At 33.7% G+C, this 26,683-nt stretch overlaps 1 protein-coding gene across 3 annotated transcripts in view; it reads right to left on the reverse strand.

The window, feature by feature from the left end:
- LOC105209953 (furin-like protease 2) overlaps nucleotides 1-26,683 on the reverse strand; it is a 297,953-nt gene that overhangs the window by 46,223 nt on the left and 225,047 nt on the right. For all 3 annotated transcript variants that reach the window (XM_054230791.1, XM_029038848.2, XM_054230790.1), the window contains exons 3-6: nucleotides 13,776-15,083; nucleotides 4,977-5,081; nucleotides 4,468-4,731; nucleotides 1,489-1,623 (exon numbers count right to left, since the gene is read on the reverse strand). In XM_054230791.1, coding sequence (XP_054086766.1) covers nucleotides 1,489-1,623; nucleotides 4,468-4,731; nucleotides 4,977-5,081; nucleotides 13,776-14,735 — 1,464 coding nt within the window. In that variant the 5' untranslated portion in view covers nucleotides 14,736-15,083. The remainder of the gene's footprint in view (nucleotides 1-1,488; nucleotides 1,624-4,467; nucleotides 4,732-4,976; nucleotides 5,082-13,775; nucleotides 15,084-26,683) is intronic.

Genomic DNA, 26,683 nt, shown 5'->3' on the forward strand with positions numbered 1-26,683 from the left:
TGCGATATATAAGGCTTACACTACTCTAAGACTTTTGAAATTAGTTTTAAAAAGAATATCTACAATTTATAAGCTAAAAAATCACAATAACTTTTGAAAAAGTTGTAAGCTCCAATACTTCCTGAATTTTGATACTTCTACGCCGATACAAGGTCCTACTATGTCAATTACTCGCCACAAAAAAATAATAATTTTTACATACTTCAAGTCACGGAACTCAACCTCTATCTTGTTGGTATTGATTAGATAAGTGTAGGTTATATTTTGCCAGACTTTTGCATTGACCTGTGCGTAAAATATTAATCAAAAATTTTAATATAACAATATCGGTTACTAAAAGCGACTCTAGAAGGTAGAATCTACCTAACAGCAGAAAGCCTTCGATGTTATTTTGTGTTTATATAGTTATTGTTATATTATGCAAACTTCTGTAAAGTAAATTTGAAAGAAATTTCAATAATATTTAATCCTATATTATTTATTTCGTCATTTAAGGACCTTGCAAAAGCTCTAAACAATACTTAGTAGTCTATAAAGTTTTTTATTGCTTTGTTAAGTTTCTTTCATAATGAATTTCTTTGATTTGATTTTGATGTTTTCTGAGTAATTCATTACTTATGATAGGCAATTGCATAAAAATAATATAAATATATTAATTATTGTACTTTTTTATAAAAGTTTTGTGCTTAAATATTAAAAATAATCCATAAATAAAACAAAAAAGAACACTGCGTAAGAAGAAGCAAATATCTTTTCAAATTCTATACAAAAATTCAACATAATCTGATAAGAACAAGCCAAATGCCACATGTAATTGATGCAACTTTGACCATTTATATGCAAATTGAGAAATATGAGCAGCGGTCGGCTGAGAGATAACCAGTTTGTGTGGACAAAAATAGAAACAAAAAAATAAATAAGAATAGAAGAATTATAAAGACATTGAGGAGCAACAAAAGCGATTATAATACCAGCGCGACAGACTAGCGTACAAATAAATAGGCGATTATGCTAAACAAAGTGCGGCGATTTTGCGGGGTACATGAATTGTCATGTCCCCGAAGTCTGTGGTACATTTAACATTTAGCGCGATGCAAGTGCAAAATGAGTAGCGTCAGTGAAATTTCAGCTGTACGCAAGCAAAAATACAAAAGTAGTTAAGCTTTTAAGGGCATTAATTGTAAAAGTTACGCATACGCCCTGTAGCACCGCCTTACGCTGCGCCAGCGCAAGCAAATCTGTTTTTGATTTAGATTCAAAGCGAATTAAGTTGTTAGACTTTTTCAATTATTGTCTGCCATTACAAGCGTATTGCGAAAGTTTTCGCCGTGGCCTTTGTAAACGCTCAAAGACTTAAAGTTAAAGTCGGTAAACATAAATTGCCATGGCATTCAGTACACAATGCCTTCTGTTAGTGGATTTATAAATATTATTGTTTGTGCATAGATGTATAAATATAAATAGCTGTAATTGTCTTGAGGTACTTACATAATTTTGTGCAAGGTCAGGATGATTCGTTTGTATGCCATCGTCGAGTATGGAAACAACAACGCCTTTGCCGGTGTAGCCTTTCTGCCAGGCGGGTCCTATATTCATATCGAGCCCATCTTTGGCGCCACCATTCTGTGGGTGGCGGTGATTGATGTTTTGTTTGTTGGTTGTTGTTGTTATTTTTTGTTGTTGTGCCGTCATTTCAATAGAATTGTTCGTTTATAGATAGTAATGTATGTCAGCCATATGTAAATGAAATGGCGTTTAATATATAGAAGAGAGTGAGAAAAAGAGAAATAGAAATGGAAATATATATTAGAGTAACTGTATGAATAGTGTTATTTTTGTTTATTAAATTTAAGTGTGTAATATTTACTTTTATCATATATTCCATAGATATCAAAAGGTATCAGGTATCACTTCTAGCTGGGATTTATAGTACAATTTAGTATAAGCATACTCTTGACACAGTATTAGTATTTAAAAATAATTTTTAAAATAGAAATACATATTTACATTACAGAAAATCATATAATATTTACACAATTCTTCCAAATATTTGAAAAAATGTAATCCATAGTCTCATATATCTCTCCGTATAAGTACAAATTAAATAAAATATTGCCTACATTTCGACGCAATCATAATAGAAATCAAGTCAAGTTCTCACGTTCGACTTTTCTATATTTTTTATTTAAACTTAACTTTCTAAAAGTTCAATAATCGTTAAGACCTTAAAGTAAGTTGTCTCATTTCGAGTAGCCTTTTACAGATATTTGTTAACGTTCGGTGAGGTTGAGTTAAGCTGGAAGCAATACTGTTCGCTTATACTAATTTTCTACTAATATTCCTTAAGCAAATTGATGTTATCCATATTATTACATATTATTCCATGATTTATATATTTTATCAACAATTTTAAAATTCTACTTTAATAAGTGCCTCCTCTTCTTCCAATAAACGCAAATATAAAACAAAACATTGCCTACATTTCGGCGCAATACCAATAGCTCTCTATAGCTGTCAGTAAGCATATAAAATCAGCAGACATTTTTCGGCATGAAATATTCAATGCAATCAAAGCTTGTTGAATCTCGTTTTCCAATCGCCAGCAGCAACTTAACTTGACAATCATAAATGCATTCATACTTCGCCTCTCTCGTATAGTTATATTAGACGAAAAATGCAAGCAGACAAATGCGTAAAGTATAGCTTCATGGCAGTGGTGTCATACTTTTTGCACAAACTGTCATGAACGTTTTAATAAACGAGTATAAATAATGTTTGTGTATTCCTTTTATCAGCGCTTTCGTCTTCTATGCTTACTTTCACTCGCTTGCTACTAGCTACTACTGGTCTACTGCATATCTGCTTACTTGTGCGGCTTAAGCATATAAATCTTAGTGCAGAGAAATGCTGGCGGCTGAACTTGCCATTTGCTGTGGGTAACCGCACAACTGAAAGTAGTTCCTGTTTTCATTTTCTGCACTTTCTCACAGTTTTGCGCACAGTTTTTCTCTCGGTTAAAACTTTGCCAACGCCTGGCGGCAAGGCAAGGATAATATGACAAGATCCGTGCAACAAAGCGTCGGTGGTCCTTCTTTGCTCGACGTCGGCGGCATCATTGTGTGGTTGCTGGCTGCCTGAGTGACTTGTTTGCCTGCTTGCTACCTTTGGTTAGCTTTATTCTTCTTCTTTCTACGCTCACTTTTGTCACTTGCAGCGTGTGCATGTGTTCTTCTATTGTTGCTGCGCTTGGTCTTGGTTGGTCTTGGTGCATTGTCAAGTTGGTTTACCTTTTCGGTGTAAAACTACAACTTAGCAGCGCGTATCATCGTCGCGCCCTTGTCGGTGCGATTGCATTTGCTGGCAATCTTTATTTATATTTCGTTATTTACCGTTGCTTTGTGGATTCGCTTTTTCAATGCTTTGCTTGTGTCTGTGTTGTGTGAGTGAGCTGTTGTTAGTTTAGCTTTGTTTGGCTGTTGGTTTAGTGGCATTGTCAAATCGAAAATCCAATAAATCTGATGAATGCGGGAGCACTTTCCAAGGCTTTGAGTTGCATTCGAGGCGAGGAGAGGGTGTGTGAGAATTACGTGAGCAACGGGTTAGTGAGATAGAGGCGAATCAGACGAATAAAATAAAATAAAATAAAATAAAATAAAATAAAATAAAATAAAATAAAATAAAATAAAATAAAATAAAATAAAATAAAATAAAATAAAATAAAATAAAATAAAATAAAATAAAATAAAATAAAATAAAATAAAATAAAATAAAATAAAATAAAATAAAATAAAATAAAATAAAATAAAATAAAATAAAATAAAATAAAATAAAATAAAATAAATTAAAATAAAATAAAATAAAATAAAATAAAATAAAATAAAATAAAATAAAATAAAATAAAATAAAATAAAATAAAATAAAATAAAATAAAATAAAATAAAATAAAATAAAATAAAATAAAAATTAAAATAAAATAAAATAAAATATATTTTTACATAAGATAATTATATACATTACCAGATTTATTTAGTAAAACGAGCAAACTGTGATTCAAATAAAAATTAAGCCAAACAAACTTCCGAGGAAGAGGTTTTAAATTAAAAAGAGGTTGTTATTGGGAGTTTATATAAACCAGGATTCAAACGATAATATATGCTTTAATATATGTAAGTTTAATACTTGAAGCTCCGAAATTTATGTAACGTTTTCGTATTAGTGTTGCCTACATTTAGGATAACTTCGTCGTGAATACTTCCATCGAAAAAAAAAGTTATTTGCCCGATATTATACCATACTTACAATGTATATACTATATACATATTCAAAATCGTAACCAAATAAAAACAATAGCAAAGTAAACCTTTAAAAACCACTTCAGCCGCTACCCCACCAAGTACAGCCCGATAAGGTGAGGATTAAATAAAATTATGGAAAAATAAAACAAAATTTCTTACATACTTCACTCACCAAGTACCACTGTTCCTTGAATAGGGGATCCGGAAAGATGTTATGCGATGTGGCAGCGCGATATTGTATGCGTGGAGCGCGTGACAACAAAGCTGAGCTACTACGCGCCGACGCGGTTGGGTGATATGTTAGGCGAGAACCTGGTGAGCTCACAAAACCAGTACCTGGTCTTATCACATCATATGGACTGTAGCCCGGTAGAGTGGTATAGGAACCATCACGCTTTTGGCGCAATTTTTCATGTTGTTGTTGCATCCATCGGACCTAAAATGAATTGGAGGGTAAGAAAATAGTAAAATTTTATTTTTATTTAAAGAAGAATGGTTAAATCTTAAATAAATTATAAAACAAAGTTATATTGTAAAAGCGCCTAATTGTAGGTAATGTTATTGTTTTATTTAATTTTGAAATTCTTAAAAATGTATTGACTTCATATGTACTTTGAAGGATATGTTTGTTAAGATCAGAAGAATAATGTTTTCTACTTAGTAAACGTTTTGAATACTCACCTCTGGTTCGGAATTTAAGGCGCTGTGGTGTTCGCTACTGATACGCAATGAACGTTTGGCGACCCGACGATGATGGAAGAGATAATAGTCTTTCAAGGAACCAACCTGAAAGTAAATAATAAAATAAAATAAAATTTTATTTAAAAAGTTGTTTTAATTTGGCTGAAATTAGTTGAATAATTTCGATTTCGGTAAAATATTTTTTTTTTATTATTAACCGTAAAATGGTTTTTATTGCATTCTGAACTAAAATTACAAAATAAAATATTTTTCGAAAGCACACCAAAATCAATCTTTACACACAACAACGCTCTCTAAAGAAGTTTTCACCCTTCAACAGTCAACCACAGCCGTTGCACAACACTTTTGAAATCCCAAGCACTCATAGCCAATTTTAGTCACTCATACGCCATGCGGTCACCACGAAACAAATTGCCAATAGCACAGTATTGTATGTATGTGTGTGCCACGTTGAATAAAAATCACTTGCATACCCTTGGGCGTGTAATGAAAAGTTTTCGAACGAATGAATGCAGAAGAAATCAGAAATCAAAAATCAGAAAATCGAAATCTGAACGTACCATTGAGAAATGTTCTTCCCTCACTCTGCTCCGCACTTACTAACAAGATGTTTATTACTTTTACTTACCGTTAGAGTGGTTTACTTCAAAAATTTACTCGGCACACATGTATTTACTGTACATAAGTGTGTGTGTTTTAGTTGTTGTTTTTTCTTTTAAGTTTACTTCTACATTTCTGTTAGAGAGTATGTTGTTGGTAATTCCCAATAGCATGTGCGCTGGCCAAATGCCTGAAGTAGCATTTTGATTGGCAAACACTCGGAGCAAATGTGCTGAGTCGCATGGTCAATGAAGGAGTTGTGTTCAAGGTAAAATGGTATTTTCAAGATAATAGGTAATAGCGATGTATATGCGAGTAATAGTTGAATTTAATATTTGTGTGCTATTCACTAGACTAGATACTATGTTGAGATGAGTAGGAAATGTTAGAAGGTGAGATTTGAGTAGAAGTGGGGATGCAATGGAGAGTTAGCAGAGTCTACTGAATATTTTAAGAATCTTTATGAAAGAACTGAGAATTGATATAGGGCTAGAAGGACATTTTTTCTGCAGATAAACTCCAGTTGAGAATTAAATTTCGAAACGGCATATCATATTATTGTTAATGAATATATAAAATAAGTGGAGAGTGAATTTAAAAAAAAATTATTATTTTTTATTTTTTTATTTAGATATTTTTTTTTTAAGTTTAAATAACTTTTCTTTTTCTCTTTTCGAAATCTTTCAATCTTAACAAAAATACATATTTATATTTCTTCAAATCAAATGCAAATAAGAACTTCACTCAGTCACTATACAAATATGCAAATTTTCTTATTTACCCACACATATACGCACATACACATACAAATAGTTCAAACAAACACTAGCTGTTTACCGTAAATTTTTACTCACGTTCCATGCCCATATGCTGGGGAATTCACAAATTATTTGCTATTGAAAATTGCATCACGTTGCACAAACGCCAAGAAAATGCATGCACCAAAACTGTGAATTGGCTGTGACAGCACGCATACATGCTTGCACTTTCGCACTCTCCATACTCTACACACACACACACACAAACATATATTTACTCATAAGCATATGTGTGGCTGTATGTATGTGTGAGCGCAACGTCAATAGACACCAAATATTTGTTCGCGAGTTTTTGATTGCGGTATTTGAAGTATGCTAAAGCAATGCACACGCTTTTGTTCGGAACTTTATCTCCATGACGATGGAGGGAAGACGATGATGATTTCGTAAAAGCAGCAAAAGTAAATAAGAGACTTACAAGTGTGAGAAAGAATGCTGGCAAGGCGAAAATTACAGAGAGAGTGTGAGAAAGCGGTGGAAATGCTTGAGATGTTCCAGGGAGGACCCAGTTGGGAATATAGAATAATACATATACAGAAATTTAATTAGCAGGAAATATTTATTGACTGGTAAACAGTAAAAAAACCTTAGAAATACTTTTAAATAGGGTTGCCACGTAGTTTTGAATGGTTATTATTGAAGTATTGAGAACCATAAATTAAAATTTGTCAAGAATAATAACTTATTTTCCAATTCTAGTAACTAAATCGAGTTTAAATTTTTTTAGAGTTGCCACCAGCAAGCGATTTTGAAATATTTTTAGTCAAATTATATAATTGGGCATGATTACTCACTTAATGAATGAAATATTATTCTGCATATTACAATACTACACATATTTAGGAGTGTTGCCACAACAAATGTGTTTTATTTTATTTTTTATAGGAAAAAAATATTTTTTAGAGTTGCCATCCATCTAGGAAAATAAAAAAAAAATTAAAAGAATCTCTCTGAAGATAGGTGTACCACGTAATATATTTTTATTTATTATATTTATATATGTATATATTATATTCATACATACGGATTAAAGAAAATTCAGGGTTTGCCATTTATTTAAAAAAAAATTTGCTTTGGTTAAATGTCAAAATTTTTTTTTTTTCATTTTCTTATTTCCTGCTTTTTTTACTTTCAAAATAGTTTTTATTCAGTTTATTTTCTCTCCGCACTATCAAATAAGAAATCATTGAAGCATTTATATGAATTCTTCACAAAAGACTAATGCAACTATTAAATTAATTTTACGCTCGAATGAGCTTATGTCGCATTTCTATATTTATCTTGGCTTATAATTTGTCATTGCATTTCAAAGACATTATAAAATGAGAAAATTATTTTTTTTTTTAAACAGGGTGTTGCATATGCATACTTCTTATTTAGGCCAAGTTTCGTGGTTGAATGTATTTCAAATTGGTCTGATTTATTGAACATTTTCAGTTTAACAAGTGCAAATGTTTTGCATTTCAAACACAGAAAGAACACCCTGCTCATCATGCAACAACAACACTCATTTACTTACTCAAATATCTTATATAACAACTACAGTTATTTGCACCGGATATGCAATGTCTCACAAACAGGTCAGTTGGTTGTGTTGGCAATCATAATAGTATTTATGAAAATCATAAATTTGCATATAAAGTAAATTAAATACAAACACACCAGCCGACAATAATAACAGCAAATTGCAAAACTATCTACACACACACATATTCAAACAAACAATAAAATGAATTCATGCCTAAGCAACTCCAGTTGAAAGCGGCTTATTTATAACATTTGTTACGAGTGAAATTTATGGTTTCGTTGCTGTATAAATTTTAATTGAAATTTGTTCAAAATGTGTGAAAACCAAGTGCATCGTATGAGTGATTAGCACTTGCTTGCAATGCTTGACATGAACGGGCAGCCCCGCAAAGTATGCAACGTTAATTAAAGGCAGCCGGATTAAAGCGAATTTTAGGTTATATTTACATTGTATGCAAATTTGCGGTCCAGAAAAGTGGTCGACATGCATCGGTGGTTGTATGGCACATTCATACACATGATTAATTTGCTTGCAATAAAGCTGCTTAACATTTCAATATTATTTACATGTGAAGAAGGAGAGAATTGAATTGAACAAGACAATTTACGGAAGGTGCCTTTATTTTGTTCGAGAAATCGAGGAACCAACAAGTTTTAAGTCATTTTTAAGATTTTAAAAGATTCTACAATCATTTCTACTGCCTTAAAATTTATGTTTTGCTAGTTGAGAGAACACCGATCCTAGGTTATATTTATATAACTCTCGAATCAACTTCACTAGCTTTTGATTAAAATTATATCAATGTAGTACTCATTAGAGTCAAATAATACTCTCTTTTGTGACTGGCGAGTTAATCAAGTCCAAGTATTGGCAAATTTAATTAAATTTTTTCTGGTTAATTTTCAATATTTGAAATGAAAACCCTCCGCCACTCACAACCGTCGAAAATAATGGCAAATTTCTTTTAGTAGATGGCATATAGCTTTATAGAACCCAAAAACAAAAAAAAAATAAATAAATAAAAAAAAATTAAAAAGCTTTCGAAAGCTTTCAGAAAAGCTTAGCCAAGCTTAAAGCTCAACAAAAAGAATTACCAAAAAAAATTCATGTAATTTTAGTGTATGTGTTTACACGTCCACTATGACTAGTTTTCCCCAACCCCTAACCGAATTACTAAGCCTTATTGCATATTTTATTTGTTTGTTTCGAATATTTATTTGTAACATTTCAGTTCCGGAAACATAAATCCAAAATTGATTTATTTGTTGCTGTTACTGCGAAACACATAGCACACTGGAGAGTCATTACTTATTGAATATCGAATTTATGACAGGCGGCCAGAAGTGTATGTAAAACTTATACATTTGTGAGTGTGTAAACACAAAGGAAGAAATAAATATGGTTGTCTTTAGTATATATTTAGAAAACAATATATTCATATATGTATTTGTATTTAGTTACAAATGAAAATTTATATATCTGTACATATTCTTGGGTGTATAGAACATAAGAATAAGAAATATGAGTGTACAAGAGTTCAAATAAAAATATATGCAGTAAATAAATATAAATATAAAGACAAAAATAAGTAATATATATTTTTTTTTATAATAAATAAAACTTTTATTTGCAAGATTAAGAAGCTTTAGCGGTAACGAAAGCGCTAGAGGAAACTACAGTTTGACAAATACAATTATTATTTCTTACATTTTACTTTCGAAAAGGTTTCATATTCCTTTTTGGATAAATACTATAGCCATAAGCATCCGAACTTCCGCATCTAGAGCTTTGGAAACCAGCTCATCATCGTCAAAAAGTCATACGGACGAAAAAACTTTATGTAAAGGGGTATGATATCGAGTATTTACAATTTTGAAATCACACTTGAAAACCTATCTTGAACAACATACAAGGTGAATCCATCATATATTTTTTGAGTACCAATAGCCCTAAGAAGAGCGATATTATATCTGAAAGTCGTAAGCTTTTAGCGAAGGTCTTTATATGTGTGATTGAGAAATATAGTTTAGTAAAAATAAAAATAGTTATAGTAAAATCTAGGCAGACAAGAAAGATACATAAATAAAAGCGCATCACACATAACTTTTTTGTATCATGATATAAAATTAAAAAAAAAAAAAATATATGTCATGCGATAAATTAGTATATGGAACAAATTAAATTATATTTTCCTACCAAAGTTACAAAATAAATTCGGAAATATTTTGTACAATTACAACAACAGCAACATCAATATAACTTGCATGTATCTAGGAAGAGTGATGAAACCGAGGAACTTATCTCCAACTAAGCTAATATTCATTTAGTGGAGAAATTTATGGTGTGAAAGGTATACATTTCCAGAGTTTGAGTACTGTCAAGCATTAAACAGAGATATCAGTAAATATTATATATTGAGGCCATCCACTATTGTTTAACTATGAAAGATTTTTATCGTAGAAATTGATCATTTGTTTTTTAACGTAAAAAAAATATAAGAAATTAGCTGCTTATTAAACAAAAAACTAAAAAAAAAAAGTATTTTTATACAACGAATTTCACAACTTTCATTTGAGCATCCACATTTCCAATTTATGTTCAAGCCATTGGTATTGCTTCCACCATCACTCCTTCCAAATGTGTTTATTTTATTGATAATCAAATTGCCTTGTTTACACATTCGCCTGAAATGGCCAGAGCAAAATGGAGCGTTGGGAAAATTAAGTGAAATTTTTGCGAAAACAAAAGCCACAATAATTAAAGCATGTAAATTGGTGAATATAATACTGCTTCGGCAGTAGAAAGGACTCGCAGCTGCTTATTTCATACAATGGCAAAATGAGCGCCTTTTTGTGTGAGTGTATGAGTGTTCGCAACAGCCATTTTAACAGTTTATTTAAGCATTTGCGCACACACACACACACACACAAAACACATGGAAAGTGCATAAATAATATTTTGTATCTGAGTGTGTGTGTGAACTCATACATATGTATGGCGTAATTTCGGCCAACACGCTCACCACCAATATAATGCCATCAAATTAGCTGCTAAATGATATTTTTTTTCGCTTTTTCCAAATTATGTTGGTCATTGTGGGGACGGTTTTTGTTGCTTTCCGCTTGCATGACTTTGCAATAAAATTATTATTGACATTGTAGCAATAAATAATATTTAATTTGCGCTCTGTGGGGTATTCGACAAAGCAGAGGCGGTCATATTCATTTATAGTATACGAATATATAGGTAGTACTGCTGTGAATAGCGGCAAATTTCTGGTTTTATACTGCATCTCGTAAATCAAGACATAAATTATGAAAATCGACTAAAATTGAGAATATTAGAAAATAGCTTGTGGTCATTTGGGCTGCGTTCAGACATGAGCTAGAAATATTGTACTAATTTGTAGGGATTTTATAAACTCTGTTTAATTGTATGTTACTTATGGGCTCAAAAGCTAATTAGTCAGGGATTTTGAATTGTATGTTGTTGAGATATTGGTTACACTAATAATTTTTGAGGAGATATAATTAGCGAAGAAAAAAAATGTTAATCTTATCTAAGAAGCCACGTACCGAAAATTTAGAAAAGAGAAAATATTGTAAAGCAGGTATAAAACGCATTAAAGGTCTTTCCGGAAGCTTTCTTTTATTATTATTTGCGAAATAGAATATATATTCAGAATAGAAATATTATCAATAGACAAGGCTTAATATATCCGAAAAATAAAATCATTAACATATTTTTGTTTTCTAGTCCTTAACAATTCTCCTCCTAAAATGGAGGCAAAGTATGCCCGACAGCAAGCGTTTCTAATCGTGCTTGAGAGGGAATTCGGTCATCTAGCTTTTTGATAATGAAAAAATCGTATGAGAAATAAAAAAAGGATCCCCTTTTATCAGGTGAAGAATTAATTTTAGAGATATAATAGAAGAGAGGCAAGGACTGTGACTAAGCTGGCTGGTGGGAGGGCCTAACTCAAATTGTGGGTTATGCTCTCAATATTTGATGCAACGTGATGTTCTCTTCGCAATGAATGTTTCATATATGCTTAAAGAAGAAAACTTTTGCTTCTTAAAGGACAAGATCAGAATTGGAATCTATATTGGGGTTTCCAGCAGTATATGCTTTTTATAAAAACTGTATTTGATCAATTAAGAATACATAGTATTTAGGCGGAATAACCTCATTCTACACAAAATAATTTTTTTTCTCCAATATTTCGGATGAGTTTTGGTCAAGGCAGAAAGTACGAGTATAACATATTTGACAAAGAGAGTGAATGAACATCTTTGAAAAAGAGTTATATAGTTACTACAGTTTTTTGGTCTTATCATATATAAATCCTTATAAAATTATAAAAAATATTATTTTAGTCATTCCAGTCCTTAAAGACCATGATATTAGGTTGGTAAATATTCCCCTTCCGCCTTTTCGTCTTTTGAATTTTGCGGCTATATATAAAGCGCAATCTTTGAAAGGTCTTTACCTAACCTACAAAACGACGCTGTGCGTGATTAGTTTGGATATTACGTTCAACAGTTATAGAGGTGTAAACATGGAGTTCAATAATGCCGAAATTCGCGCTATTTTAATGTTCTCCTTCCTTAAAGGCACATCGGCTAAAGACACGTTCCATGAGATTAATGGTGTTTTAGGGGATGGTACTCTATCACTTCAAACCGCGGAGCAATGGTTTCGACGATTCAGGGGTGAAAACTACCATGGATAAGCTAGCCGGCGGAAGACCTGTGACGACGAATACCGATCAAATCATGGAAAACATCGAGTTAGATCGGCATGTGGTATCTCGTGATATCGCCCAGGAGATGGGAGTTAGTCATCAAACCATTTTAAACTATCTGCAGAAGGCTGGATACACAAATAAGCTTGATATTTGGGTGCCGCATGATTTGACGCAAAAAAACCTTCTGGGCCGCATCAACGCCTGCGATATGCTGCTGAAACGGAATGTACTCGACCCATTTTTGAAACGGATGGTGACTGGCGACGAAAAATGGATCACATACGAAAATATCCAGCGATAACGGTCATCGTCTAAGGCCGGTGAATCGTCCCAAACAGTGACCAAGCCGGGTTTGACGGCCAGGATGGTTTTGCTGTGTGTTTGGTGGGATTGGAAAGGCTTCATTAACTATGAGCTGCTCTCATATGGCCAGATGCTTAATTCTACCATGTACTGCGAAAAACTGGACCACTTGAAGCAGGAGATCGACCAGAAACGCCCAGAATTGTCCAACAGGAAGGGTGCAGTGTTCCACCAGGACAACGCCAGACCACACACTTCGTTGATGACTCGTCAGAAGCTACGAGAGGTCGGATTGGGAACACCACCTGTTCCTGTCCATGGCGAACGCTCTTGGTGGTGTGAAGTAGAATTCAAAAGCGGCTTGAGAAAAGTGGCTGTCCGAGTTCTTCTCAAATAAAGAGGGGGCCTTCTACGAGAGAGAGAGGTGTATTATGAAGTTGCCGTCTAGATGGAAAAAGATTATCGAACGAAACGGTGCATATTTGAACTAAATCCTACACTGTAACACTTTTTATAAAGCATTGAATAAAGAGCAAAAAAGCGGTAAGGAGATATTTGCCAACCTAATATTACAGCTTTTTGAGGCTTCAAATTCGCTCCCAGTTATCACCAAGGCAATTAGCATGCAAAATGTTGTCAAAGTTAGCCCCAAACTTAAAAATTCATTATTTTCTGATATCATGCCATATTTCACATTGCGCACACCAACACATAAGCCACACTTTCACATACACTCACTCACAATCACACATCACCTGGCCAAAGCACACGATATCACTCACCTGGCCTTCATTGATGAATCCATATTTATTGGCAATTAAGTCGGCCATTTGCCTGCCGGCCGGTATGTGCACCGCAAAATCGTTCGTATACATCGGTTGCCGCGGCAAGCTGTGCGTGCCACGCAGGCTATCCAATAGCTCATCGGACAGGTCGAACGGCAGCGCATCATCATTAGACGCTGCGCCATTTTGCGTATATAATGAGGCTTTAGTAATATTATTACCGCCAATGAGAGTACCACTCTCGCCCGCACTGCCTTCGTTGCTGCTGCCGCTGTCGTTGGCGTCTGTTAGTGGCCCCGCGGCTACTAGGCTGGCGAAGGCTTCACTATAATCACTTAGTATGATGTTGACAGCCGTGTTGTTGTGGTTGTAATTTTCATTATTATTATTATTGTTGTTGTTGTTGTTGCTGTTGCTGTTACTGTTAATAACATCATATTGATAGGTATCCGCTGTGCGGTGCTTCACCGTATCGCCATAATTACTGTTAGTTGGATCGTTACTACTACTGGTGTTGTTGTTATTTGTATTTACAATTTGACTAATTGGCGCATGGTTCGCACACACACTTGCCACATTGCAACTGCTTAAAAATACAACAACAACTAAAGCGTAAGTAAAAAAGTTGCTATTTTGTAAAAATGTGGCCGCTACACGAGTTGTTGCCGCCGCTCGTGACACTCGTGGTCGTTCGCACCATTTTCGTATTTGTTGTGCAACATTTTGCCGTTGCTCGGCTGCGCTTGTGGTGTAACAACGACGGCCGCTAAGCTTATTATGCCTGCTCCCACTGGCACTGGCACTTTGTTGCTCTGGCTGTTTTACTCGCTGTTGTTGTTGCTGTCGTTGTTGTGTGTGGCATAGAAAATTTGCTGTTGCAGCTGCAGTTGTCGCCTTTATTGATGATATTGAATTGTCACATTCATCATCGTTGTTATTGTGGTGTCTCAAATGCATAGTTGCCTTTGACACGCACGTTGTTGTAGTTGTTGTTGGGGGGTGGGAGTTTTGGGGTGCGTTGTTATGTACCGGTGTGCACTTATCAATTCCGCTTGTGGCAATTTGTTGCTTCCGGTATTGTTGTTGTTATCGTAAATATTATTGTGTCTGAAATGCAAATTGTGTGGTGTTGTTGCGTCGAATTTTGTTGCCACATGCGTGCGGTATTTTTAGCGTCGGCGAAACAAAAAAAACAGTTATGCGAAATTTCAGTTGTTACTGCAGTTGTTGGTTGGTTGTTAGGCTGGTGTGTCTGCTATCCTGCGTTCGAATACATTTTTTCAGCATAAATTTGAATGCGTGCGACTGAAAAATGAAGAGAGAGAGAGAAAATTTTTAATTAGCGATTTTTGATTTCAGAGTTGAGTTAGAGTTACAATTTTAATTTTTAATAAATACAATTTTCGATTTCGAGTTTTATTATTACAAAATTGCTACTCAAAAAAATAGTTATTAATGTTATTTAGAAAAAATATCAATAATAATTTGATTCTGATTTCTACTCTAAAGAGTACTGGATAAAACAGCTACGCTTTATCCGACGCTTAACTGGGCTCAACTTTTTTACTTCTTACTTCTTACAGTCATGTAAGTTTTTTTAAGAATTATCGGAAAATGTTCTGAAAAATATAATACTTTTTTAACAAAGTGAGGAAAGCTGCAGTTTTTTAACATCACGGATGAGACTTATTTATTAAATATATTACTATAAGTCCTATGAAAGAGTTTTCGGCACAACTGCAAACTTCAAATTTTTCTAGATACGGTTCCTAGTTATTTTGCCAAACTTTGGAATATACTGAATATGCGAAAATTAAATAGTCTTCCTGAATAATGACAGCATCCATTACCTTCTTAAGAAGGTATGTGAGCGAAAGTGTGACTATAATTAATACTAGCGCGATACTTTTATCAAAATTGGTAGATCAACAAATAAGCGACCATAATTTCATTACTATCAGACTCAGAGAGCTGTGTACTTACACAGCTTTAGGTCTATACACTCTGAAATGCTTTATTTGCTGGAGTGACCCTTTCTCAACTTTGTTCTGGATCCTGTAACAAGTTGAACCCAAAATACCGAAACAAACCCAGACATTTCCTTCACCTCTCCCTTTGATCGCCGATCGCCTACGAATCATCGATTCCTGGACCTGCCGTTAGTTGATTTTGATGAAAATGAATTCACATTTTCCACTTCAAACGGAGTCTAGATAACAGCTACAAGAACTTTACTTCGATTTCATTTTATATAACCGCGGCAACAAGCCAACTTCTTTTGATTTTTCATACTATCTCATCTACAAAGGACATGTGGCGGGATACAGTCGTTGGAGGGGGAAGCCTTGAGTTTGCAAACTGTGCAATCTTGTATAGGCAAAGTGGTATGGTGGCATAAAGCTGATGGGCTTGCAAGAAAAGATATCCTCGCGCATATTGTTAGTGGCTCAGAACGATGCAGTCCTCAAACGGATTATGCCAAGGCTTTGTACTGTTCAGCTTTCATTAGACTAAGCTTGGGACAACTTGGTTATCATTTCTTTAGTTTTCTATGTTCAAAGTCCACTGTAATCGAAAATAGGTCTCAATGCGGTTAATTGCATAAAAACTTCCCAATATCTCAACGGTTGCATTGCATTTTCATAATTCCCATCAGGAGCAATTAACGAGCATTTAAACAGAAGACCTCGTTAGAAATTGCAAATATCAAATGACTTGTAGTGCATCCGATGGATCTATTTTATGTATCAGCCAAATTGTGGTTCTCTCAATTTAGGTCTATCATAGAAAAAGCCAATTTTTATGTTGGTTTTCAGATTTTTATAAATGCTACTGAGATATGTATCTGGTAAAGCAGGTCAAAACATAGATTTTATGGATTATGATAATGCTGGGGTTATAAACGCATTATCTATTACAAATATATATCTTAAGCCTCTATTTGAGTGTACAACTCACAGTTTGTATTCTAAATTATTGTCGTAAGTGCAGACAAACCCTAAGGAAATAAGACAATCAGAAGCAAAGACCACACCTTCACAACACCCACACAAGCGAAAAAAACATGCCTGCAAAACGATGAAGAGAGAACGCAAAGCAACGCATTTGATGGCGCCGCTAAATGAGTATTGTGCGTAATAACAATTTTCCGAGTATGGTTTCCTATTACACAATACAATAAAATGCGCGCCATGCATGCTACTAAAAGAGTGCCACGCAATGGCATAAAATGTGACAAAAGAATATATGCACTCACGCACACAGCCACATACACCTATACACAGGCAAAAGCAGTAAGAAATATTACATGCTCACGCACATATAACAATAATAATAACAATGAAAGTGGAAACGGAAGCAAATGGTAAAATCACAACTACAATGTGCTCGTATGTGAGTAAATACAAGTATAACGGTACAGGTACCGCCATTACTAGCTCTCGCACAATAAACAACATGTATGATGGGGAGGAGCGCGTGGCAAATAAGCACTTATTGCATGTATATGTGTGTGTGTGTGTGTGGATTAGGGTGTGTTAACAAGTGGAGCAATGCGCGTCACAAGTAAGTTAAGTAGGCATTAGCCATAACGTGACACACACATTTACGCTGCATAATGCTTTTAACAAGTGTGGAGATAGTAGCGAGAGAAGGTAAATTGTTATTGTATGCTACCTTCCTGCTTGAGGCTTCAGGCTTGAGGATGGCGAGCGCAAAAATGCTTTAAAAGTCGGTTAGTAAGATGTTATTTGCTTTTGCTTGTATCACATTGTTGTTTTTGTTGTTGTTGTTGTTAGCGCTGTAGTTTTAGTAGTTAATCAGGCAGCTACTCAAGTATTTTCATGACTGCTTAAAGGCTGTTGTGAGACAAGTCGCTCATCAAGTTGCCACTTGTACCAACTTTGGAGAAGCAGTTGGGTCGGTGTGTGTGAGAAAATTTCAAGCTAAGCGCAAACATTTATGCTTTTACACTTACTTTGTGCGCGTATTTATGAGCGCTTATATTAGCACGTGTGTTTGTGTGTGTGTCCCAGTCTCCATTTATATTTAAACAAATGACAAGTCATTAACCGTTGAATGATTGCCACATTGCGTCTGGCATTTGTAGGTGTTTATGTTTAAATTTTACTTTCAACACTCAAATTAATGTCACTCATACGCACCGGTGTGCACCATATATATTTAAGGTACATAAGGGATTAAGTACCTACATGCAGGCTGCTTGCCAGATGACAGTTTTTTGCTGTATATGGAATTTAGTGTCTGCCATTTTGACAGCGCTTGTGTGGTCTTGTCAGCTTTGTATGACATTGCGTTGGCGCTGCCATTAATTTTAGTTGACACATAGACAAAACGTAGGTAGGTTGGTGGGCATGCCGACACCGAAGGCCATTAATCTGTTGGGGATTAAATTTAGCAGGTTGTTAAAGCGTGTAAATTGGATGGAGAGGTTAGCTAAACATTAGATATTGAAGAATTTTGAATGCATGAATGGGCGAATTTTACTAGCAGCTATTATTAAAATTTATTGCCTACATTCAGGCGCATTTTTGGATTAGCGAAGACACAAACCTAATATTATATAGTTCAAAAATGCGGGTATTTTTAAATATTTCTTTATATAGTTGAATTTTTTATAGTTGAATTTAAAATTCAATGAATTTACGTGAAAAATGTAATAAATTTAGAAGTTCAATAAATTTAAAAAAATATATTTTTTATTTTTCATTTTTTGAGAAAAATTTACTCTCTAAAATCATTTCTATTTTTAATTCACTTCTTACAACATCTCAAATAATTATTTAAAAATCTTGAAATTTATTCGCCATCTTTTATTTTTATAACAAAACTTTTTGTGGCGCGAAATTTCACAGGCTATCAAAAACCCTATGAAAGTCATTAAACAACTTCAGCCCACACTGTAGCAATTTTTATGACATTCCATGATATAAAAGAGAAAGTAAATATAATATATTAAGCAACACTCCACAAATATACCATATTTAAAGGCTGTTAAACAAATAGACTGACAGACACTGAGATAAAATGACGTGCGAGTGGTTGAGCGCTATAAATAAAAAGGAAAATAACCTCAAACCCAAATAAATCAATATAAAGAAGACCAGCTACTGCACACACTCTTTCACACACCCACGCTTTCGTAAAACTTTTTGCAACACGCCTAAATCCCCAGAGTCCAGTCTTTTTATGCGCCATTTCAAGCGCAGTCGGAAATTCCTTAAACCCAACGCTGGCAGACAGCCGTTTTTATAGCTTAAAGTATTTCTATTTACTTTTCAAATCTACTGGCATTTATCTAGTCGCACGCGAAGGTTGGTAGAGGTCGCCGTAGGTTTAAATCGTAAAAATGCTTTGCATCAAGGCCAAGTGAAGCTCATGAGCATGCAAACGTCTTTAAAGCATGCAAAAAATATGCCAATACGAATAATTTTTATTTATCTATGCATTCGTATAGAAATGAAGTGAGTGACACATGTTTGTATGTTCTGTGTATGCCAGGCGTTGGCCTATAAATTTCTATAGAAATGGTATTTATATGAAACCCGCATGCCTAACTGTTGGTGATTGTTTAGTATGCAAATAATGTTTTGGGAGTTGTATTTGAACTTGATTTATTGCACTGCCGTCATAAATATGCAATAAAGTTATTTATGGACATTATTTTTACACAATATATATGTAATATGTGTTGGAGTGGCCTATAATAATATGCATAAATACGTACGTCTACGTGAAAGGTACAAAAAAACAGTGAAATGTTTAAATGTGTGGGAAAAAAACCGTGGGAAAATATAAAATTTTAATTCATGAAAAAATCGAATGAGAAATGGTGACGGGAATTATAAATAAATTATATAAATAATAAGAAATAACATATCATAGGTTGAACGAAATATATTTTTACTATCACAAAATTTGGAGTGCAACTTCGATAAGGTAAGCCTAAATGTAGGCAACGTTTTGTTATAAGTAAGTGGCAACTCAACTTTGACTTCAATTTAAAAAAATTGAGATGCTTTAAGAGATAATAACGAAGGCATAAATACCAGTTTACAGTAGTAATACAATTTTTAGAATTTCAACAAGTGACTTCCATAAAAAATTACTAAACGTAGGCAACGTTTTGCTTAATTTAAAATTATATTGAAACAAATTTCCGATATTATAAATGATAATTTGAATAAGAATTAGATGAACTGGTAAACGTATAAATATTTATTTAATATTAAGAATATAGTTTCTTATAATAGAATGGAAGAAGGGTAAGTGACTTCGATGAAAATCATGCCTAAATGTAGGCAATGTTCTATGGTAGTTTAGTTGGTAGGTATAGTTTAGAGACAGAAAAGGATATAACAAATTTTATAAAGAAAGAAGAAAATAATATCTTGTGTTTTACAATCATTCTCAAATCAACAACTTCAAGTGTTAATTTTTATGCCTACCAACACCCTACAAGTACCAAAATCCAACTGCAAATATGCCTATAATTTGGCTAACGGCGTATATTTGTCAGCGACCACGGCTAATTGAATTGGATTTATGCTGGTGTCACTCACCAGCGCTATTTCCCGCCAACATACACTCACTTCCTCACTTGCACGCGAAATTGCATTATCTTTTCACTTGCCGCGCCTGCTGCCAAGTAGCGAAAAAGACAAATTTTGCATTTGGCGAGTTCGCCGACAGTCAGCGCACTAATTCAAGCGGCACTGTTGGCACTGTGACGACAAAACGATGGCCGGTGATAAACTGCAGCCGTGGCCAGTGACAGCAGCGGACTGAGGCGAAGGTGGACACCAATCAGCCGTGCCGCGCAACAGCTGGAGATTGCCGATTGTAATGTGGTGTCCTTGCACCAAAGTTGTTTGCTCATAAGCGTTGCGATTGCTTGCTTTGCACCAAATGAACCGGTGTGATATGGGCAGTGTGCGATTCATTCAAATGCCTTTTCAATAGCAGCTGCCTTATTTTCGTGGCGGTAGTTCGAACTCTTTTAATAGAGGGTGTTTTTCTCTGAGAGATAGTATCAGAATTTTGCCCTTTTAGTTCGGAAATTTTACGAATTTCAGTATTAGAACTAATTTTAATTTGGATAGACAGCATCAACAATCAGTTCGACTTTTGTACTAGAAAATTTAAAATTTAATAATTTAAAAATTATAAAATTTTCCTAAACTCAAGGGAGCCCAGAGAGGTCCTTCGGGAATGATCGTTCTCTATATACATAAATACATTTTCGAGACTCGATTTTTGGAAATAAAGGCTGGGAATTTTTATAAATTTGTTTTCGGTCTAAGTTAATGTAAGGCGATGATAAATCGCTTGACAGCATGCTTTCAGGAAATTCCATAAATCTCACAAAAGCAGACTATATTATTTTTCTGCTGCGTCTGCAATAAACAGTATTTTTTTTCGGTTCCTACAGCTTCCAGCGTACATTTCGACGATAGCAGAAATAGAGACCATCAGTTCATACATCCAGCTATACAGCAATTGTTATCCCATCGATTTTGGGCTGTTGGAACAATGCTGCGACTAAAAGGTGAATGCACCGAAGCAAGTCACGCAGACAGGATGTTAATTTGGCAAAGTGCAAATAAAGTGAATTGCCAAGCACGAATTTAATTTCGACATACATACATACATAGATATATTTATAAATATGTGAAAATTAAATTGGCAATTGTTGGAGTGAATCAAGTTATATTTTTGTTTTTGAAGCAAACTTGAACTTTCATCGATCTTTCTGTAGAGGAATTGCATTTCCTGTATTCTGCGCATAATTCTTGTCTATGCTGAACTAAAATTAATTGGGTCCACTGAATATTTGAACTCAAAAACAACTTGGATTCTCAGCATATTCTTCAAATTGTGAAATAACGCTATGCAATAGTCTCAATATTCGGGGATTAATTCCAACTAGTCTAATGTAGTAAATCAAGTAGGGCTAAGTCTGGAGTATTTATCGATTAGTCTAATTCACTCTAGACTTTAATCGTCAGGTAGATCCTGACTATCTGATTATATTCGGAGCAGAAGTTTATTATATTTTAGTTTATATCATCATCTATATGTAGTTGTTCTTATATCCAACTTTTCAAAAGCTGCATCTCTTCACACAAAACTTTTTTCTTTTATTTTCCCAGTGCTTTTAAAACTTAATGCTTACAAATGCCTTACATGTTTTTGTGTAGTTTATTGTTATTGTTGTTTTTTATATACAAATAACAATGCAATTGAAATGTGACGACGACAAGCATATCCTTTTAATTTTATGCACCTTCATACTGCTGACTGCGGAATAAAAGTGTGAGAGTATATATATATATACCAGAAGTATATATGTATTTTATAAAGGCATGTATGTACTCGTATGCATATTTATATAAAAAAAAGTATTTCAAACAATTCATTCGGTGACTGACTGACTGAGTGCGTGAGTGCCGCTTTGTTTCGGCTGTAAACATTTCTTTGTTTATTATGTTTGCATTATTATGTTGGCAAGCAAATGTAACTGTGCGATGTAACATACTTTTTAATGCAACAGTAATGCATAGATGCTTGTTTCACAAGTTACTTAACGGACTTTTATGCAATATTTAGAGGCTTTAACTATTTGATGGAAGGAAGTTAGTATATAATGGATGAAATTTAATGAAATGGAAAATTTAATATTTAGACTTTTAAATTCCGACTGTTCAAGCGAAATAAATTTTTAAAAAAATTTAAAATTACAAAAAGTCAACAAACATTGCAAATATAAATACATATATATGTACTAATGTCTTGGAAACTAAATTTATCAAATTTAAAATATTTAAATTCGGTTTTAATATTTAGAGAATATTAAGGATGCAAACTATTTATTATATTAATAAATTCATTAGGCCCATGAGACGCTCCTTGCAATAAGGTGTGAGCACTACTTATCTATGATATGAGATGCCCAGTAACTTTTGTTGGAGTTAGACAGTATCGTCCAAGTGCGTAACAGTTTTTTAAGGTCATGGCAGGTGTTTCTTGCTTGTCGCGATTAATTATGTTCCTCAAAAATATTATATAGCTTACTAACGGCACCTGACAGAGTAAAATGGATCTTTTCCTTAAACGAAATATGCTTCCAAACAACTATGTAAAAAATGGACAGAAAGAATATGAATTGACGTTTCCGGAATTGAGGTATTTCAACTCAATTAGCATAATATCAAAATAATTCCAAGTTGACACACCGCCATAAAAGATTTCGTAAACTTTATAAATAATATTTAGTCACTAATGTTTGAAGAAGTTAATTAAGAAATTTAAATAATTGAAATAATGACTTCAATAAGATTTGTTTATAATTTCCTGGACCTCTTGGTCTCATGTATAGTTGCTTCATAATTTATTTTTAACTTCATAAAGCTTGAATTGCTTTCCATTGCCAATATTTTTCTTTCTATTCAGAAAAAAATCCTTATTAATAATTTCTGTTCTCATCAACACGCATGTGCCTATATATTAATATCGATTGACTCTTTGTAGTAAATAATCGACGCCGGCGGAAATTACAGTCAGGCAATTGACAGATAAGACGACAGGATGACTATTAAAATGGCCTTTGTATGAGAACACACATGTGAGTAGGCATTAATTTTCTTCAGAGGCACTTATATACATACTTAATATATACAAAGGCAAATATAAGTATGTATACATTATCTAATCTAATGAAAATTTCTAAAAATAAATCAATTTCATATGTAATTGAGACTTCTTAGCCTTTGATAAATTTAAATTAATTTTAAATTAAATTCAAATATATGCCAGCGACAGCTCAGAATTCATCAATATTACTGAATATTCGAGCATAAAAATATAGTCAACAAGTAAGGAAGTGCTAAGTTCGGGTGTAACCGAACATTTTATACTCTCGCAATTTATTTATTTAACTTTATTTATTTATATTATATAATACACAATTTGACCCACATATTCGTCATATATATTGGAAACCATATTATTAGGTTAGAAGCACCGAGGTCCTCGTGTTCGATATATGGGGCCTTAAAAACCTATGGTCCGATTTCGGCGATTTTTAGAATGGGGCTGCCACACTATAAACGTAGTTCACCGATATCTTCAGTAGTACTTACTTTATATATTGTAAAGTAAACGATTCAGATCGTCTTCAAAGTTCTGGTATATAGGAAGTGGGCGTGGTTATGAAGCGATTTGGCCACATATCATTGGGAGGTAAGGAAACTATTACAAGCCAAGTTTCATTGAAATCGGTCGAGTAGTTCCTGAGATATGGTTTTTGACCCATAAGTAGGCGACGCCACGCCCATTTTCCATTTTGTAAAAAGATCTGAGTGCAGCTTCCTTCTGCCATTTCTTCTGTGAAATTTGGTGTTTCTGACGTTTTTCGTTAGTGAGTTAATCCACTTTTAGTAATTTTCAACCTAACCTTTGTATGGGAGGTGAGCGTGGTTATTATCCGATTTCTTTTATTTTTGGACTGTATTAGGAAGTGGCTAAAATAAAAGACTGCAGAATTTGGTTTATATAGCTCTATTGGTTTGCGAGATATATACAAAAATCCGATTTGGGGGCGGGGCCACGCCCACTTCCCCAAAAAAATTACATCCACATATGCTCCCTTACAGTGCGATCCTTCATACCAAATTTTATTTCTATAGCTTTATTTATGGCTTAGTTATGGCATTTTACGTGTTTTCGGTTTTCGCCATTTTGTGGGCGTGGCAGTGGTCCGATTTTGCTCATTTTCGAAAGCAACCTTCCTATGGTGCCAAGAAATAAGTGTGCCAAGTTTCATCAAGATATCTTAATTTTTACTCAAGTTCCAACTTGCACAGACGGACGGACGGACGGACGGACGGATAGACAGGATTTGAACTCCACTCTTCACCCTGATCACTTTGGTATATATAACCCTATATCTAACTCGTTTAGTTTTGGGTGTTACAAACAACCGTTATGTGAACAAAACTATAATACGCTCTAGCAACTTTGTTGCGAGAGTATAAAAAGCATAGTACTCGGAATATATGTATATGTATGTGCGTGAGGATGCATGAACATGATCAAATTTTTCGAGCACAATCATTTGTAGAACAGCAAAATGTCAGAAACATGTAAAAGTCAACTCAAATGTCATGTTGCAACATTTAACATTTCAATAAAAATGTCAAAAAAATTTAATACGAATAAATTCTCAAAGGAAGCCACGAAATAAAAATGAATAAATATAAAAATTTTTATTTGATAAATTTAAACAAATATGGCTTATAAATTTAAAAAAATCTTAAAAAATGAATATCTGAAAAAAATTAAAAAAAAAAAAATATTCATTTCCAAAATTAAGTTCTAAAGCAATTTTAAGTGATCACAACTTCCCGCTCTTCGATTAAAATCAACTCGAACAATAATCACTTACAACTTCCACACCAGCGCATTCCGCACGCTGCATACGCAGACAATGCAATCAACATTATTTAGCTTGTTTTTGCTTTTTCTTTTTGGTATTTTTCTCTCTTCATGGCATTTCTTTGCTTGTTACATTATGAACTTTTGTGCCTGTGATGAATGAATGAATGTTGCGACAGGCCGTTGAACAGGACGATGGACGAAATGGTTGGACAGCCAACAAGGCAGGCGCACATTTTTCTTAGCCAACATTTTGCCGGCCATTGTACTTGGGCAGCATGGCATTGTTGTTATTCGGCTATTATAATTTCTATGTACCGGCATGTTTTTTTGTTAGAGCTTCTTGTTCACAGCGTTGCATTGGAAATTGAGTAAATGAAGTGTGTGTGAGAGAAAGTAGGCGAGCCATTGTTTGCTTTCCGCTTTTGGGTCGAAAAGTTAAATGATGGATGCGTTAGGAAATTAGAAAATACTTTTGCATGAAGTTAGAATGTGAGAAGAGAGACAGATACGGAGAGAGAGAGAGACGAAGAAAAACAAAATAGTATAACAAATGATGAAATGAATGGAAATGAAAGCAATGTAGACACTCTTCAAACTATTGCAATAAGGAGAAAGAAAAATTGGAAACATATTTTACGAATTGGAAATATTGAAAAGTTCACTTACAAATAAATAGAAAAATCATCGTCAATTTGTTTTGAATATTTCTTATTAAATATTAATCCCATTTAATAAGGAATTTCCTTCATTAGTTGGAGTAACATTTTCAATTGTTTGACATTTCTATAATAAATACTGAAATACATTAGGTTTCACTATCACTTTCATTAATTATATGAGTTTATACCTCATATGAGTTCATTACTTTGCTCTTTCTCCAATTTAAAGTTTTTTTCTCTCTTATACAATTCATTCTTAATCTGATCTTCTCATACTTTCACCACCTCCCAATTCCATCGATAGTGATAATTATATTTTCTTAAATCAAATCAAACCCCTAATGGAGCAATCGAGTACATTTGATGCTTCCATTACGCAATTATAACTGTAACGCTTTGCAATTCACATAAATTTGTACATAAATTCACTTAATACTTCAACACATAAGTAAATACATTTACATTATACTACGAATGTGCGCACGAATTGCCTTTGAGTACATGTAACTGCTGCAAATGAATTGCATTATAATTACGATTCAATTAAAATGTATTAATTACATGTCATAGTTTGATTAAAACGCGAATTAGCAACAAAATGTTTATGACATTTACATATTTGGCTGTCACAATTGTAAGCGTGTGCGTACGAGTATATATTTGCATGTAAGCTTCGAAAATGCTGAGGAAGTGTATTTAAATTGCAAATATATTCATAGACAAATAATTATTATGATTGAAGTAATTTGAATTATCGTAAATAAATTGTAGTGGAGTTTTTTTTATAAT

This window comes from Zeugodacus cucurbitae, chromosome 5 (genome assembly GCF_028554725.1).
Source record: "Zeugodacus cucurbitae isolate PBARC_wt_2022May chromosome 5, idZeuCucr1.2, whole genome shotgun sequence".
Lineage (NCBI taxonomy): Eukaryota > Metazoa > Arthropoda > Insecta > Diptera > Tephritidae > Zeugodacus > Zeugodacus cucurbitae.